Source organism: Centropristis striata, chromosome 8, assembly GCF_030273125.1.
Source record: "Centropristis striata isolate RG_2023a ecotype Rhode Island chromosome 8, C.striata_1.0, whole genome shotgun sequence".
Classification (NCBI taxonomy): Eukaryota; Metazoa; Chordata; class Actinopteri; order Perciformes; family Serranidae; genus Centropristis; species Centropristis striata.
Window position 1 is genome coordinate 40,074,928 of NC_081524.1, and position 18,045 is coordinate 40,092,972.

The following is an 18,045-nucleotide window of genomic DNA, read 5'->3' on the forward strand; positions in this document are numbered from 1 at the left end:
GATGCCAGTTAGGGAAAAAAATTTGGAGTGTTTTTTTTTGTGTTAAAATAGACTAAATAAAAATAATCTGAAGAAATGTTATAATTCTTTTTTTTTTCTTGGAAGTTTTTGGGTTTGTTGTCCATAGGCAACATAGTACCATAGCGGTGCACAAGTGAAAAAGGACGTTTTTTAAATTAATTTCAACAGGAAACATTGTACCATTGAACCAAGGACCCATTGAAATGAATGTCTTGAACAGTCTGAGTGTATAAAAACTATCAAAAATGAAGGATTACTCACCTATCAGTAGGAATATATTTGTTTCCTGATTGTAAAGGGCCAGGAAATGACGTTTTGAGTGATTTTTTTGTGGTGCAAAATGGCAAAGCTGTTTCCTTTGGAAAAGTCTGCAAAGTTGGGTTTCAATATGGCCTCCTGGAGGTCATGTGACAAATTAAAGCATTGCTATTGGTTCCCTATACTCTTCCCTCTTTTTTAAAAGTATCGCATCGCTCAAAAACAGGCATTGTAGAAATTTAACAGGCCAAAAATGGGTATGTTGCCTGTGGGCAACACTGTACTATAGAGGGTTAAAAACAAAATATGTCTATATATTATTATATATATATAAACGCTTACCTCTATGCCTTCCTTGTTCAGTGCGTACTCATCAAAGTTGAGGATGGCCGTCTTAATGGTGCGGGGAGGAGGTAACACAGTCAGGCCGATGTTTATAGCGTTGCTGCGTTTTGAATCCAGGACGATGATTTCTTGACGTTTTCCATCAACAGCTGCTTTCTGTGGGATAGAAACATCATGTCAGATCATGTATCTGGTGGAGTGGAAGCAGCTCTTAATGCTTTAAAGATGCACGACACAAAATATGTGTGAAAACATGCCTGACCTATCAGCCTTTAGCCTAAAAATGTAGATGTGACAGAGAGCAGCTAGCATCCAGTTCCCCACTGATATCATGTTATAGATTTGGCTGGGTTGGAGGTGATAAAGTGATGAAGTAATCACATACAGAATTGTATTTTCTCACTAATATTAATTCTAAATGCCCCCCAGGGTGACAGGAGTTTGGACACATTTATCACTAAAGAGCCTTAATAAAACAGATGATTCTGGCCGTTGATTATGATTGGTTGAGACACATTTGAAACAAATAAACACACACCTGGGACTGCAAATTGCAACAAATTGCTAAAACATTTCTCCTAACATTATGTATAATAGAAAGCCATAGATGTAGGGGTGTGCCATATCGTATCGTTCACAATAATATCGGTATATTTTTTTTATGGTTAAAAAAAATGCATATCATGATATTGGCAACGTTCCTACTTCTTGATGTAGTGGTTAAAGTTGTTTTAATCACAAAAAGCTACTTACTCCCTGTAGCTAAACACATGCAGCTTTCAAAATAAGAGCACGGTGTGTTAACAGAATCCACCACAGAATTTACAAGAAGACTGTCAAAATAAGATGCCTTAAATAAAACATACAAGAACCTTTATTCTCCTTTACAAAATGTTATTAAAATATGCCCCCGGAACCCCTAAATGGTTATTTTTATTATTTGCTCATACTCAAGAGTCAAGAGTAAAAAATTTGCACTAGATTTTAGATTTTTAATTATTTAAACAGACTAAAAAAAATCATATTTTCTATATCTTTTTAAGTATTTCCTAATATCGTCAAGAATATCGTTATCGCAAAATAGCCTGCAATATCGTGATATATGTAAACATCTTTGGCTCCATGCTGCCATAGATTTTAAAGCAGACAAACTTCACTAGCCGCTGCCTGCAGAGTACCACTGGACAAGAACAAGAATCATCAATCAATCAATCAATCAATCAATCAATCAATCAATCAAGTCAGTGACGGGTCATGCATGTGAATCGTCCCTGCTGGAACAGTGTCCTTCCACTGAGTCTGTGTATTCTGCTTCATGACACTAAAGAACTACATTTCCTGAGTGAAAGAATGATAATTTGTTATCAATAAATTATAGCATTTTGTGCTGCTGTGTGTGTTTTTTATGAAACACCACCAGGTTTATGTTGTGAACCTGTATATGTTTTATATCCACCATGTGTGGCCGTGGTTTACAGTGATGTTAGAACAGCTAAGGGAGCTGTTAGTGACCAGCTGAGCTGGTTGTTTATGTACCATTCATGTTCCAGGGTTGTTGTTTTTTGGTCTCTTTCTTTGGGTTATGTTTTATTCATGTTCTTGGTCTGACCACATAAAGATTGCACCCTTGGTAGGCGAAGCGAGGTATGAAACAATTTGAACAATAGTGGCATGTGTTTTGTTTGGTTTCATATGTTATGTTATATTCATATATTGTCATATATTTGTTTGGTTTAATATATTATGTGTGATATTGGAGTTTTATGGTTGACTGTGGGTATAGTGTGGGTTTTAAAGAAAACATAAACTATCTAATGAAGTAAAATGTGTGAACTTTTAATATGTGCAAATATTGATATTTTGTTATGTGTTTTAGTTTCACGGTGCTCGATGATGGAATAAAATTTTGTGGCCTCTCATGGAGCTCTGGAGTCAAATCAGAACTGCAAAATAAACCTTCAACAGTCTGTCTACTGTAGCAGCAGCAACACTCAGTTACCTTAGTGACAGGCAGCTCCTTGGACTTGGACTCGAACAGCTGCTCCAGCTTGGACGTGTCCAGCTTCACCGGGTCCAGTTTGGACCAGAGGGACTCCTTACAGAATTTATGACTCTTACACTGCCAGTCCACCGGACGCACCTCGTTCCAGAAGAGACGGATGGTCTTCTTCTTCTTCTGGAAGAGAGGCAGCTCCCCTCGACTCAGCTGGGGGGACGGAGGAGGGATGGGGGGCATGAAGGGAGGGGGCGGGGGCATCATCTTACCAAGGAGAGGAGGAGGAGGGGGGCAGCCGAAGAGGGGCGGGGCTGGTGGCAGGGCAGCATTACATGGAGGAGGAGGAGGAGGAGGAGGAGGAGGAGGATTCAGGTCCCCCGTCCTCATCATACTGTCCATGTCTAAGATGTCCATGTCGTCCTCGTCCCTCAGGTCGGTGAAGTCCATCTCTTTGATCCTCAGCTCCCTGGGGGACGCCATCAGCTGGTCCCAGATGTGGTCCGACTCCTTCTTGGGGGGTAACGGAGACGAGGAGGCGCTGGAGGGTTTATCAGTCTGCTGCTGCTCCTTGGAGGAGGCCTCCACCTCCGGAGGAGACGTCAAACCTTTCACCAAGTCTCCAAACTTCTCGGCCACGGCTCGGACGCTGCCCTGGTTGTCCAGGTGTCCCACCTCCATCTTCTTCACGTTCTCCTCCCTGGCCTGTCTGTGGGCCTCCAGCGTGGAGATCCTGCTGGCCAGGCTCGCCACCGAGGAGTCGCCCGCCTCGCCCTCCTTCTCACATTTACAGTTCTCCTTCTCCGTCTCTGCTACGTTCCCTTCATCGCTGCTGGCCGTCTGAGCGTACAGCATGTCCAGCATGAAGCGCTTGCTGTTCAGGATCTTGTTACACTGGTCGTTCACATCTGCGTCTTTAATGCACTGGCTCCACTGGCCTGTTGGCATGGAGACAATGGTGACATCTAGATTAATATACAAACATAAACATAAACATACACATTTTCATGACTTTCAAGGCATCCTTTGTTATGTGTCAAAACATCTTATCTCAAATGTGTGTCGTTTTGGAGAAAAATAGTAGTTGTTTGTACAGTAACTAAACGGCTGGATTACAGGATAACTTTAAAGTCATTTTTCTCAGTTCTGCACTGCGCTTTGTAGGGCAGAATACAGGTGCATCTCAATAAATTAGAATATCATTGAAAAAAGTCCATTTCCAGTAGTTCAAGTTAAAACTCAAGTATTGAGTCATATAGATGGTCATACTTTATAAAATTGGTCTTTTGTAATATTCAATTTTTTTTGAGGCACTGAATTTTAGGTCATTAAATGTAAGCCATAATCATTATAATTAGGAAAAAAGTAAATAAATAAAACATGAAATGTTTCAATCTGTGTGTAATGGATCTATACAATGTGTTATTTCCACTTTTTTACGTTTACATTTACATTTAGTCATTTAGCAGACGCTTTTATCCAAAGTGACTTACAGGAAGAGTAAAAGCAAACAATCAAGGTATAGTGCAATAATAATTAGTGCACCAATAAGTGCTAGTGACAATTCTTTGAGGAGTAGAATTATCGTGTGGCTTTTAATTGAATTACTGACATAAATAAATTTTTCTATGATATTCTATTTTTTGAGAAGCACCTGTAGATGTTTATCAAAGGGAAGTGAATAAAGTATTATTGATCTTACCTGCTTCAATGTCATTGGTGAGCTTCTCCTCGCGCTCCTCCCTCTCCAGCGTGCTGCTGGTGGAGGAGATGCTGGAGGCGGAGCAGTTGTCCTTCTCATTCACTTCCTCGTTCTGTCTCTCCTTCTCACTCAGCAACACGCCGTCTTCTACGTCCCTCTCCGTCGGCTTCTCAAACTCCTCCTTTAACTCCACATTCACCTCCACATCTGTTTCTCCCACCTCTGCTCCATCTGCTCCCTCCTCCTCCTCTTCTACCTGTTCTCCTGCTTCTACCTCCTCCGTACACTGAGTCTGTTCTTCTGTCTTCTCCTCCTCTGGCTTCTCTTCTTTCTCCACAGCTGATTGTTCATCTGATGCTACATTCTGTTTAGTTTCAGCTCCGTCCTGTGTCTCCGTCTCCGTCTGCTGCCTGTCTGGCTCTGATGGAGGCTGTGATGCTGTTAACTCTGGCGCTGGACTCCTGGTTCTGGTTCTGGTCTGAGGGTCCAGGTTTGGCTCTGAGATAAGTTCTGTTCCTGGAAGAGAAATCAAAACAACGTGTAATAAAACGTTACTTCAGTTATGTGCCTTTATATTATCTGATAGTCTTCAGGAAACTCTCTTTGTTTATAATTAAAACAGTTTGTAATTGCTTCCTGACTTTTCCTTAATTGCACTGAGAGACTGTAGAAATAATTCATGCAGCAATCATCAGATTCTGTTGCCATACCATGACTGTAAAACAAAACATGAGTGGCTGAGGGAGAATATTGTTATTGTGTACTGTCCCAATATTTGAGCAAATTGCATTTTGATGCTTTGGCAACATCATTCTTGAAACTTTCATGCCAATAAATCCTTAAGAACTGAGTGTTTTACCTCGTTCAATTCATGTCTAAGTCAGTAGTTCTCAACCTTTTTGAGTCGCGACCCCCAATTTAACATGCATGTTGTCCGCGACCCCCGCTCACTGAACACAATCTCACACGCACAGTTCAGATCACACAAAAAAGAAACAAAATGACCGAAAAAAAAAGACACGAAATGACTGAAAAAAAGACAAAATGACTGAAAAAAAGACAACTGACTGAGAAAAAGACACAATGACCAAAAAAAGACACAAAATGACCAAAAAAAAGAAACAAAATGACCAAAAAAAGACACAAATTGACCACAAAATGATCAAAAAAAGACACAAAATGACTAAAAAAAGACACAAAATTACCAAAAAAGACATAAAATGACCAAAAAAAGAAACAAAATGACCAAAAAAGTCACAAATTGACCACAAAATGATCAAAAAAGGACACAAAATGACCAAAAAACACACAAAATGACCCAAAAAAAGACATTAAGTGACCAAAAAGACTAAAACACATTGACACATGAACACTTTAACACAGTGGAGACAGAGCTGACTTCCAAAATGATTTGGAGACCCCCAGAAATCATCTAGCGACCCCAATTGGGGTCCCGACCCCAAGGTTGAGAATAGCTGGTCTAAGGAACTACCAAAGAATGTTTTACATGAATAAACTACTGTATCAAACCACTGAGGCTCTTTAATCAAGCTCTCTAGACACACAACATCAACATACCTGGATCCATTTCCCTCCAATATTCATGTTTCATTATTACATTTTGATATGTTTTTCTGAACCTGGTCTCACAGGAATCCGTGAAATAGCCACGGATTCGCTTAACTCAAAATCCGTGGAATAGCCACGGAATCACTCAAATTTCCGTGAAACTGACACGGATTTCGCTACAATGCAAGTTAATAATTTTTCCTATTGGTTTGTTCCAAGTCACGTGACTTTCAAGGTCCCGGCGGTCAGAACAAAAAACATGGCGGACAGTTCTCTCATTTTTAGTGAAAAAAAAACAATATTTTGACTTAGTTTCTGCAGAAAAATGGATTTTGATCACATTTCTAGCGAGAAATATATGTTTTATTTTCTAAATATTCACTCAGTGAATGTACATAATCACTTTGTATGTTGGAATAGCCACGGGATATGACTGTCATTAACTTGCATTGTAGCCAAATCCGTGTCAGTTTCACGGAAATTTGAGTGATTCCGTGGCTATTCCACGGATTCCTGTGAGACCAGGTTGGTTTTTCTACAGTGAAGTAGTTATTCTTCCAGCAGTGTTAATAGTTTGAGAGAGGAGTCTCTGCCATATCATTTCAGTCCATTCACTCATATCACCCTACAGTAATGATTAATACATGGTAAACAAACACCAGGTACCTGGCGTCAGGTGTGCAGCGTCGTCCTGTGAGATAACAGATGAAGGCGTGGTGCAGCGGGACGCCGAGCGGCTGGCGGGGTTAGAGCTCAAACATAAAGTGATCTCTGTCCGTCCTCGTGCTGGCGCCCTGGGCCGCTCACGCTCAAACTCCTCGGCAGCGAGCCGCTCCACCGCCTTGTACCTGCAAACACAAAATATACACTACTGGTCAAAAGTTTTAGAACACACCAACTTTTCCAGAATTTAATTGAAAATGATGCAGTTTAATGTCTCAGTGTACTCTGAAATTAATGCACATTTGCAACATTTAAAATTCTTTATTGAGCATGATAGTGTTTTGAAAGTAAAAAAAAGATTCAAAATCACATTTTATGTTGGACTAAAGGACTAAAAAAAGACACAAAATGACAAAGAAGACACCTAAAGTGAATGACTAAAGTAAAATGACTAAAAAAAGACACAAAATGACCAAAAAAAGACACAAAATGACTAAAAAAAGACACAAAATGACACAAAAAAGACACAAAATGACAAAAAAAAGACAAAATGACTAAAAAAGACACAAAATGACCAAAAAAAGACACAAAATGACAAAAAAAGACACAAAAGACACAAAATGACTTACAAAGACATGAAATTGATAATTGACAATGAATTGACAAAATAGCCCAAGACTCCATAGAGTTAAGTTGTTAACCCATTTCTTGTTCCCTGAAAAAGGCCTACTTGTATAATTCTGAAATGTACATTATTTTCCAGTTTTGGTTAAGCTTACCTTTTTTTATTTACCTCTGGCAGTTCACCACTTACCTTTGTACCCTTTCAAGCTGTTCATTTGACTTGAACTGCTTGAATTTCAATAAAAAACTGGAAAATTGGGGTGTTCTAAAACTTTTGACCGGTAGTGTAGCTTCTAGATATCTGCACACGGTGGTTTAGATGCACCATGATCTGTCTAAGAGCTGTTTAAATCAGATTAAAACACATGCAAAACAGTGCAAACTGCAATTTAGCTTTTCACTTTGAAAAAAAATTGTCTTTTACCTTTTTTTATTCTGAAAGAAATACAACTCTAGGTAACGCTTTATAATAAGGTCCTTAATAACCATTAATTAACAAGTAATAAGGCATTGTTCTCGCTTTAGATCCGGTAGCTGCAAAAAGCATAGTTAACTTATAGTTAACTTATAATAGATGAGCAATAAAGTATATTTTAATATCAATAAGCAAACAAAATAAGATTAATAAAGGCATGGCAAAGACATAATGGGTGGGTCATGGGTGTTTGTAATGCTATTATTAACACTTATAGAAGCTTATAAACACACAATAATGTTAATAAGCATCTAGTAAGGACTTACAAGGGCCTTATTACTTGTTAATTAATGGTTATTACAAGGACCTTAATATAAAGCGTTACCCAATTCTTTATCTAAATTCTATAATAAATTCAAAAACACAATTAAAAGTAAGGTTTTAGTGAATAATAGCCAATATGTATGCTGTGAACATAAATATATGACATGTTTGTTTTATTTCTGGGTAATTATGGAAAAATTGAGCTGTAATGTCATTACTCAGGGAAATAAAAATGTATTTCTTTTTTTTGCTGTTTTTTGGCTGTTTTTTACTGTTCAGTTCTGTTCACACATTTTTTTACGGGGGTGAAAAAGGTGAGGACATAAAAACGGCTATAAATTACATTGCACACGCTCTCAGACACGGTGAGAGGAGACAACATCCGTACCAAAACACAATTACACACTTGTCCTGTTAACTCTGGGACGTCTTAATGGCGAGCAGGCCTAAAGGGGCTCTGACACCTATAACTCAGCCTGCAGCTTTACATCTGCAATCAATTTAAAAAAAATAGGATCTCAAAGCATTTAAAAGCCTCCTTAGCTGTTTGATCTATTTGCACCAGGAACAGCAGCATTATTGTGTGAATCCATCTAAAGAAAACTCACCGTTCCTCTCTGGCGTGTCTCGCTTCTTCCATCTTGTCAACATAATCTCGACTGAGGCAGGAAGACAGAAATAGAGACAGAATTTAGAAAACAAGAACAAGAAACAAGAACTAAGCAGGTGAGGCAGCTTTCAGTTGTTCTGCTCCTCACCTGTGGAACAAACTACCTGTAGATGTGAGGTCAGCTCCTTTAAATCAGGACTAAAAACACTCTAGTTTACTGCAGCGTATCTTAACTTTAACACTTATCTGCTCTACTCTACTGCCCTTACTTTTAACTACACAATGTTTGACTTGTGCTTTTTATTATTTTATCTCTTTTTTATCCTATCCTTTATCCTATTTATATTTTTATTTCTATTTCCCTGTTTTAATTGACTGTTTTTACTGTTTTCAATTGTGTCTTGCTGTTTTTAATGTGTATGTAAAGCACTTTGAATTACCTTGTGTTGAATTGTGCGATACAAATAAACTTGCAAAAACAAAACATGTGCTTTTGCAGACTCTTCCTGCCACCATTCAGTATTTCTAATAATCCTCATAGAGAAAGGAAGCTCAGCTTTCATCAGCCTCATGGGAGATTCATAAAATATCTCTCCATGAGAAGTCTGGAGCCACCTGTTACTAAAAAAGCCAACATTTTCTTCTTTATTGGCTGCCTACGGTGCAAAAGTAGATGTAAAAAGAAGTAGAAGTAAATAATATATCTCTGTATATCTCTGTGTCTCTGATATGAAGTCATGCAGAGTTTTGTCTTGTTTGTACGTTGAGACTAACTTGAAGCGGTTCCTCTCTTCTCTTTCAATCCTCTGCAGACGTTCTTCTCTCTCCAGGCGTCTCCTCTCTCTCTCTGCAGCCAGAGACTCCTGATGCTGTCTGTATGAGGAAGTTAGCAAGCCTCCTAGAGTGGGTCTGAAGAGAAAGAGAAAGGACAAAGGTGACGACTTGATCAAAACTGAGGACTTGGTTTGCATTTTTGATATACAGTACAGGCCAAAAGTTTGGACACACCTTCTCATTCAATGCGTTTTTCTTTATTTTCATGACTATTTACATTGTAGATTCTCACTGAAGGCTTCCTGACTTTTCCTTAATTGCACTGAGAGACTGTAGAAATAATTCATGCAGCAATCATCAGATTCTGTTGCCATACCATGACTGTAAAACAAAACATGAGTGGCTGAGGGAGAATATTCTTATTGTGTACTGTCCCAATATTTGAGCAAATTGCATTTTGATGCTTTGGCAACATCATTCTTGAAACTTTCATGCCAATAAATCCTTAATAACTGAGTGTTTTACCTAGTTCAATTCATGTCTAAGGCAGTAGTTCTCAACCTTTTTGAGTCGCGACCCCCAATTTAACATGCATGTTGTCCGCAACCCCCGCTCACTGAACACAATCTCACACGCACAGTTCAGATCACCCAAAAAAGAAACAAAATGACCAAAAAAAGGAAACAAAATGACCAAAAAAGACACAAAATGACTAAAAAAAGACACAAAATGACCAAAAAAGACACAAAATGACCAAAAAAGGGAAACAAAATGACCAAAAAAGACACAAAATGACCAAAAAAGGGAAACAAAATGACCAAAAAAGACACAAAATGACTAAAAAAAGACACAAAATGACCAAAAAAGACACAAAATGACCAAAAAGGGAAACAAAATGACCAAAAAAGACACAAAATGACTAAAAAAAGACACAAAATGACCAAAAATAGACACAAGATGACTGAAAAAAAGACAAAATGACTGAAAAAAAGACAACTGACTGAGAAAAAGACACAATGACCAAAAAAAGACACAAAATGACCAAAAAAGACACAAAATGACCACAAAACTATGAATGAACACATATGGAATTATGTACTGAACAAAAAAGTGTGAAATAACTGAAAACATGTCTTGTATTTTAGATTCCTCAAAGTAACCACCCTTTGCTTACTAGAATATAAGACATGTTTTCAGTTATTTCACACTTTTTTGTTAAGTACATAATTCCACATGTGTTCATTAATAGTTTTGATGAATCTACAATGTAAATAGTTATGAAAATAAAGGAAACGCATTGAATGAGAAGGTGTGTGTCTAAACTTTTGGCCTGTACTGTAGGTGTGTTTGCACATTTGGTCAGTTGGGAGCTTTACATATAGAGTGAGCTACATTCAATCATATGGAGAAAATGTTTTGCATTAGCTGTGGTTCCAACCTGTCGGCTGGTTTGGAGTCTGGTGTGGCGGTAGCTGAGCTGGTGAAGCGGTGGATGGTTGTTGTAGCGGCCTGGTGGCGGCCAGGGTACGGGCTGCCGTTGGCACTGATTCTATCAAGAGAAGGAGAATAAATGCTTTGTTCTCTCCCAAGACATTTTCCAGTAAAAGACAGAGGAGAAGGATAGACACTTCAGGAATCTGGTATAGTCTAGACGGATTTCAGAATAAAAGCCTCCTATAAGAAGTGAGGAGCATTTATGGGTACAAGTCAGGAACCGGCCTACCTTACAGATCTCAAGGGTGCTGAGTCCAAAAAAAATGGTTCCCAAGCGAAATTTTGAGTTTTTGACCTTCTAATTTGCATATCAAAATGGCGGCCAAATTGCCCATCTCGTTGGACCATTTCCCCTTAGTTTTTTTGTAAGTAGGCAATCAAAGATGAGGAAATTAAGTTTCTGGATCTATAGTCTAGGGTCAGAGCAAGGATATAGTGGAGGCTCAGTGTCTTTTTTATGTGTATATATATGCAAAATACCAACTTTTAAGGTGAGGCCGACATAAATATTCAATCAATATCACTTGAGCCTCCACTATATCCTTGCTCTGACCCTAGACTATAGATCTAGAAACTTAATTTCCTCATCTTTGATTGGCTACTTACAAAAAAACTAAGGGGAAATGGTCCAATGACTGAGCAAGATGGGCAATTTGGTCAAAAACTCAAAATTTTGCTTGGGAACCATTTTTATTGGATTCTGCACCCTTGAAATATGTAAAATAGGCCGGTTCCTGACTTGTACCCATAAATGCTCCTCACTTTCACTTTTTGGACAATTCCGTCTGGACTGTTATGTGATGTGAATTCCTATGTCATACTGCTGGATAGCAGCAGGACATGCTGAGTCTCTCTAGGTCTGATTAGCTTTTCTGAGAGGAAAGTGTGAAGAGGATCTGCAGCTTTAGCTCCTCCATGTCTGCACATGAGACAGTCTTTCACTGCACCTTCTCTTCTTTGAGCCTTGTAATTACTGTGTTAAATCTGAGAGAAGCTGCTGCACATTCTGTCCTAGAACAGTTGCACAACACATTTCATGTGTAATAAAGATTATGAAAGGAATACGTCACCCCAAACTGACCATTTTATATCACTTACTCCCCCTGTGTTCCCTTGAATTCTTGAACAGTAAACAAGGAATCCTGCAACCTGGTCTCACAGGAATCCGTGAAATAGCCACAGATTTGCTTAAGTCAAAATCCGTGGAATAGCCACGGAATCGCTCAAATTTCCGTGAAACTGACACGGATTTCGCTACAATGCAAGTTAATGCCAGTCATATCCCGTGGCTATTCCAACATACAAAGTGATTATGTACATTCACTGAGTGAATATTTAGAAAATAAAACATATATTTCTCACTAGAAATGTGATCATAATCCATTTATATGCAGAAACTAAGTCAAAATATTGATTTTTTTTCACTAAAAATGAGAGAACTGTCCGCCATGTTTTTTGTTCTGACCGCCGGAACCTTGAAAGTCACGTGACTTGGAACAAACCAATAGGAACAAATATTAACTTGCATTGTAGCGAAATCCGTGTCAGTTTCACGGAAATTTGAGTGATTCCGTGGCTATTCCACGGATTTTGAGTTAAGCGAATCCGTGGCTATTCCACGGATTTCTGTGAGACCATGAACTGAAGTAAATGCTTGCTGACTTTAACAACAATATCACAACATCAGTTTACTAGCTACCACACAACTTGTGCAGTATAATACTAATGTATAAGTACATGTATTTTCAGTAAAATCGCTCTATTGAAACACTTTGAGTTTGTTTTACATAAATTCATCAAGAAATTTCTAAATTTTGTGTTCCCAGTGGAGGCATGCGAAGGAAAACAAAGTTTTCTTTACAAATTCAAGGCAACACTGGTTGAGAAATTGGTATAAAAATAAAAATATAAAGTCATTTCCTGGATACAAACTCGTGTTCAACAATGATGCACACATCTCCATGAAACTATCGATGTAAATCACAAAACCTCAGAAACTATTTAGCATCTTGTCCCTGCTTGTCCCTTACCTTTCAGCCCAGCAGGGCTTTCTAGCTGTGTAAGGTGTAGGAGAGTTGTTTATATCTGTCAGACTGAAGATGGAAGTGAGAAAAAAAAGAGAGTAACAGTCAGGTGAAACACTCCAAAGATTAAATAGTTAAATGTTAGTCACACATATTAGATAGTGGGGCAGCAATCGGAGAGAGGAGGGCTGCAAGACCACACGACAAGAACGGAAACAAAGACAATATCTCTGTCTGAGATTCATGTGATATTTAGAAAGAGATAGAACTACTGCAGGTCATTCTGATAAATAAAACTAGTCTACACTGCAAAAAAACCTACTTGTATTTTTTGGCCTAAAACAGTGATTTAAGTTGGTAAAACTTGGAAATATAAATTATTGACATTTAGGGCAATAATGTAAGTTAGCACAACAAAGGAAGCCAGTTGTCTGCTCAAAAACAAGTTGCTGAGTTGTTGTTACTTATATCTTTAAGTTGGGGTTCACAACAAGGGACAATAGTTCTGATAACTCTTATTTCTTTGTTGGGAAATGCGGGAAAGCGGTGAAATTCGGTCATTAGCGAAAGCTAGCGGCTAACTGATGCTAGCAGCTAACTGATGCTGGCGGCTAACTGATGCTGGCGGCTAACTGATGCTGGCGGCTAACTGATGCTAGCGGCTAACTGATGCTAGCGGCTAACTGATGCTAGTGGCTAACTGATGCTAGCGGCGCTGCTTGTTACAGCTACAAGAGTAGCCATTAGCGTATCAATGCTAACTCAAAATTGTGGTCGCAACATTAGCTGACATTTCATAGCGGCGTTACAATCGTGCCAATTCAGCACATTGCAGAAGTTAGCAGAAGTAAGGATTAAAAGTTATTACAATGTAAAATTATAAGTTAGTACAACTTGCAGTTGAGTTGAAAAAAATCTGAATTCAGAGTTGAGCAGACTCAAAAACAAAACTTAATATATTTAGTTTAATTGTCCAACTTAAAATTTTATCGAAGTTTGTTGCCTTGAAATTTTGAGTTCACCCAACTTTTCTTTTTTTGCAGTGTGGAGGCTTTCACTGGATCATTTCTTGAGGAAGAACAAGGAATGATTTGTGCTGCTGTGCCAGTCAGACTATCTCTTTCTGTTCTCTCTGCAGAAACATGAAGAACTCAGAGACAGTGACTGTGACTCAGGCTGATGCTTTGAATTCCTTAATGCTTTGAATTAATTTATTGACTTGTCTTGGATTAACTGTGGTGCAGAGCCACAATGGAAGACAGATGACTAGTAAATGTCTGCATAAAGAATGCTTTCCAGCAAACTGAGAAAAGGAAGTAATTATGATTTTCCTTTTTCTGGTAGAGTAAGTCTTTGGAGATGACATATGGAACATAAATCACATCTGAGGGGAAATAAATATAACTATGATCAAAAAAACATTTCTAAGGATGAAGGAGGTAGAGAGGAACTAAACCACAGGATGTCTAACAGGAATAACCTCATGGGACAAAAATTAGAAGAAGAAAAGATCAAAAATATTTAAAATTGTATAACTACATCTGCTTTAGTTTGATGGTGCTTGCAGGTGTACAGTGAGCTACAAAGACAGACAGCAGTGATGGGACGACAGTGTGATTACACATTGTGAGGCGTAATGGTCGAGCTCAGCTGTTCTCAACCTTGGGGTCGGGACCCCAATTGGGGTCGCAAGATGTTTTCTGGGGGTCGCCAAATCATTTTGGAAGTCAGCTCTGTCTCCACTGTGTTAAAGTGTTCATGTGTTTTAGTCTTTTTGGTCATTTAATGTCATTTTTTGTAATTTTGTGTCTTTTTTTGGTCATTTTGTGTCTTTTTTTGGTCATTTTGTGTCTTTTTTGGTCAATTTGTGTCTTTTTGTGGTAATTTTTTGGTTAATTTGATTCCTTTTTTGCTTAATTTTCTGTAATTTTTTGGTCATTTGATGTCTTTTCTGGTCATTTTGTGGTCAATTTGTGTCTTTTTTGGTCATTTTGTGTCTTTTTTTAGTCATTTTGTGTCTTTTTTTGGTCATTTTGTGTCTTTTTTGGTCATTTTGTTTCCTTTTTTGGTCATTTTGTGTCTTTTTTGGTCATTTTGTTTCCTTTTTTGGTCATTTTGTATCTTTTTTTGGTCATTTTGTGTCTTTTTTTAGTCATTTTGTGTCTTTTTTTGGTCATTTTGTGTCTTTTTTTGGTCATTTTGTTTCCTTTTTTGGTCTTTTTGTGTCTTTTTTTGATCATTTTGTGATCAATTGGATTCTTTTATCAAGTTGTTACTTTCCAAGGAGTCTCTGGCTTGGAGCTGACTGTTACACACTCAGGAGGTCAGAATGGACCTTTAAACTGACAGCAAAGGACTTAGATTAAAAGTAACAATAAAATATAAAAACATATATAAATGCACAGACAGAGAGATGTTTAGTTAGTGAGGCAGCTGAGGGAGACTGGCAGTGAGGTGATCTGAGCCTTTAACTCTACTGACAGTAACAGGAACACACCCAGGACTAAAGGTCCTCTGTTTAGGGGCGGCGGACACGGGAGAAGGTGTCCTGGTCTTGACGCTGAGATATTCTCTCTGCCCTGGCGGGTCTCTGGCTCTAGGGAGGATGTTGGCCATACACTTTAAGTTCAAACACATGTAAGGAGTGTCTGCTACAGCTGGAGCCACACTAGGATGACAAAATACAAGAGAGTCCACCGGGAATGAAGAACACAAGCAGAGTTCAAATGGAAGAAAAAACTAGGGAGACTGGGAATCACGCTCCGGAAACCAGGTAAAATACCTGAGAGAGCCCTGTCTACAGGACTCAGGGACTGGATGACTCTCATCATCTGCCTCGTCCTCGTCCTCCTCATCCTCCTCCTCCTCCTCCTCTTCCTCCTCCTCTCCCTCATCCTCCTCCTCTTCTTCTTCCTCTTCCTCTTCTCTGTGGTGAGAGGAGGGGTCGAGGGTTGAAAGGAGGAAAGGGAGGATGTAGGCAGGCGAGAGGGAAGAGAAATTGGACAGAGACAAAATGAAAACACAGACGGGCGAGACAACAAACAGACAGAAACATGCATGTCAGAAAGCTTTAGAGGTAGAAACAGAGAGACAAACACTGAAAGACGGACAAGAAGGTTAGTCGGTTTAGACAACAGTCAAAGACAACGCCTGGGAATGTTAGAGATGGATCTGCACGGCAACAGTTACAGCTAGGAAGTGTAATTTCTATGGCAGCATTAATGCAAACGTAATGTTAAATATCAAACATCTCCCTGTGATTTTTATTGAGGAGGAAAATATTAAATTCAATAACAAGTGTGAGAGATATCTTGTGTGTTTGAACTGATCGTCTGTGGCCACTTTGCTTTCTGGATCCCTCTTGGTTGTCTGGGTTTCATTAACAATATGGAAAATGGTCTTCAAAGGCGGCTTGGATTTCCTGTGGTGGACTGGAAGAAGCTAGTCTGGTATCATATAACCTGCTGGACTGAGTTTAAGTACACCTGAAGACCTGGATGCCAGCAGGAATAATAAATAATATTTGTGCATATAAAAGAGATGATAGGTGATTTAATTATGTGGACGAAGAAAGACGTGAAAAAAGACACAAGTCTCCAGAATTCAAGCCTAGTTTTTGTCTTCTATGATCTATAATAAAAGGTGGAATAAAGGGTTAATGTGACTTCCTGTCTGAGTTTTTTCGGGTCCTTTTATGGAACAAAGTCCAAGCTACTGCACAATTAAACAAGACTGCAATTTGCTTCTTTGCCTGAATCACCAGTTGTGGTTTCCCTGAGTTAGTGTAGTCACAAAGGTTTGTTGTATATAAAACAGATGGAAACGTGGAGTTGAACACACTCTAACTGAAGGAAGCATGACTTGAGATGAAGAGCAGATAGCTCATATCGTGTTTACACAAGCTTCCTATTTCCATCTGTGGCAGCAGAATGTCTCTGACAGCGGGGAAATTAATTCAGATGTCACTTTGCAGCGACGCTCTTCTTTAAATTACTCTATAATTAAATTCTGCTCTGGCTCTGGACAGACGAGATGCATCTCTCCAAGGCTGAAATATAATACAACACTCTGTAAAACAGAGTTATACTCTATGGAGCAGGATTCATTTATGATTCCTTTCTAGTTGCAACTATCTCTCAGGGTTTAAAATATACAAGATCAAAACAAAGCCTTCTGGCTGAACCTTTAAAAAACGCAGATCAGACTAAGTTCAAGCTAAAATAGAAGCAAGGATAAAGTTTCTTTTCTTTTCTTGAATATCGTCAATTTGTGTCTTTTTTGTGGTAATTTTTTGGTTAATTTGATTCCTTTTTTGCTTAATTTTATGTAATTTTTTGGTCATTTTGTGTCTTTTTTGGTCAATTTGTGTCTTTTTGTGGTAATTTTTTGGTTAATTTGATTCCTTTTTTGCTTCATTTTATGTAATTTTTTGGTCATTTTGTGTCTTTTTTTGATCATTTTGTGATCCTTTTTAGTTGCAACTACCTCTCAGGGTTTCAAATATACAAGATGAAAACAAACCCTTCTGGCTGAACCTTTAAAAAACGCAGATCAGACTAAGTTCACGCTAAAATAGAAGCAAGGATAAAGTTTCTTTTCTTTTCTTGAATATCTTCCCTTTCTCTCCGTCCTCCCCCGCCTCACCTTTCACTGATGTCTTCGACTCGTTGTCCACCGAAGGGCAGGAAGCTGTTTCCAGTGTGAGAGCTGCTGGGTGATGCTGGAGCGGAGGCGTGGCCTCGGCTGTTCTGGAGCGAATGTCTGCGGCTGCGTCTCCGCTCCAGGCCTCGCCGCTCGTTGGTGCCACCAACGCTCGCCCGCCGCCGCTCTTTGCGGACGCTCGCGGGTAACTGGGTCTCATCGTCTCCGTCCTCGTGGCGGAGAGTCATCTGGATCAAAGAGATCACAGAGAAACAGGAGAGTGAATAATCAGCAGCCATGGGACACACTTTAGTAAGACACACATTATCTAGCTCAGTAGTTCTCAACCTTTTAGAGTCGCGACCCCCAATTTAACATGCATGTTGTCTGTGACCCCCGCTCACTGAACATGATCTCACACGCACAGTTCAGATCACCCAAAAAAGAAACAAAATGACCAAAAAAGACACAAATTGACCACAAAATGATCAAAAAAGACACAAAATGATCAAAAAAAGACACAAAATGACCAAAAAAGACACAAATGGAACACAAAATGATCAAAAAAGACACAAAATGATCAAAAAA

At 38.8% G+C, this 18,045-nt stretch overlaps 1 protein-coding gene across 1 annotated transcript in view; it reads right to left on the reverse strand.

Moving 5' to 3' along the window:
• fhod3b (formin homology 2 domain containing 3b) overlaps positions 1-18,045 on the reverse strand; it is a 139,498-nt gene that overhangs the window by 17,035 nt on the left and 104,418 nt on the right. Inside the window, exons 10-18 of the mRNA XM_059339282.1 lie at positions 17,461-17,705; positions 12,823-12,885; positions 10,737-10,847; positions 9,299-9,433; positions 8,523-8,573; positions 6,555-6,736; positions 4,320-4,835; positions 2,624-3,555; positions 622-780 (exon numbers count right to left, since the gene is read on the reverse strand). Of these exons, the coding sequence (XP_059195265.1) occupies positions 622-780; positions 2,624-3,555; positions 4,320-4,835; positions 6,555-6,736; positions 8,523-8,573; positions 9,299-9,433; positions 10,737-10,847; positions 12,823-12,885; positions 17,461-17,705 (2,394 nt within the window). The remainder of the gene's footprint in view (positions 1-621; positions 781-2,623; positions 3,556-4,319; positions 4,836-6,554; positions 6,737-8,522; positions 8,574-9,298; positions 9,434-10,736; positions 10,848-12,822; positions 12,886-17,460; positions 17,706-18,045) is intronic.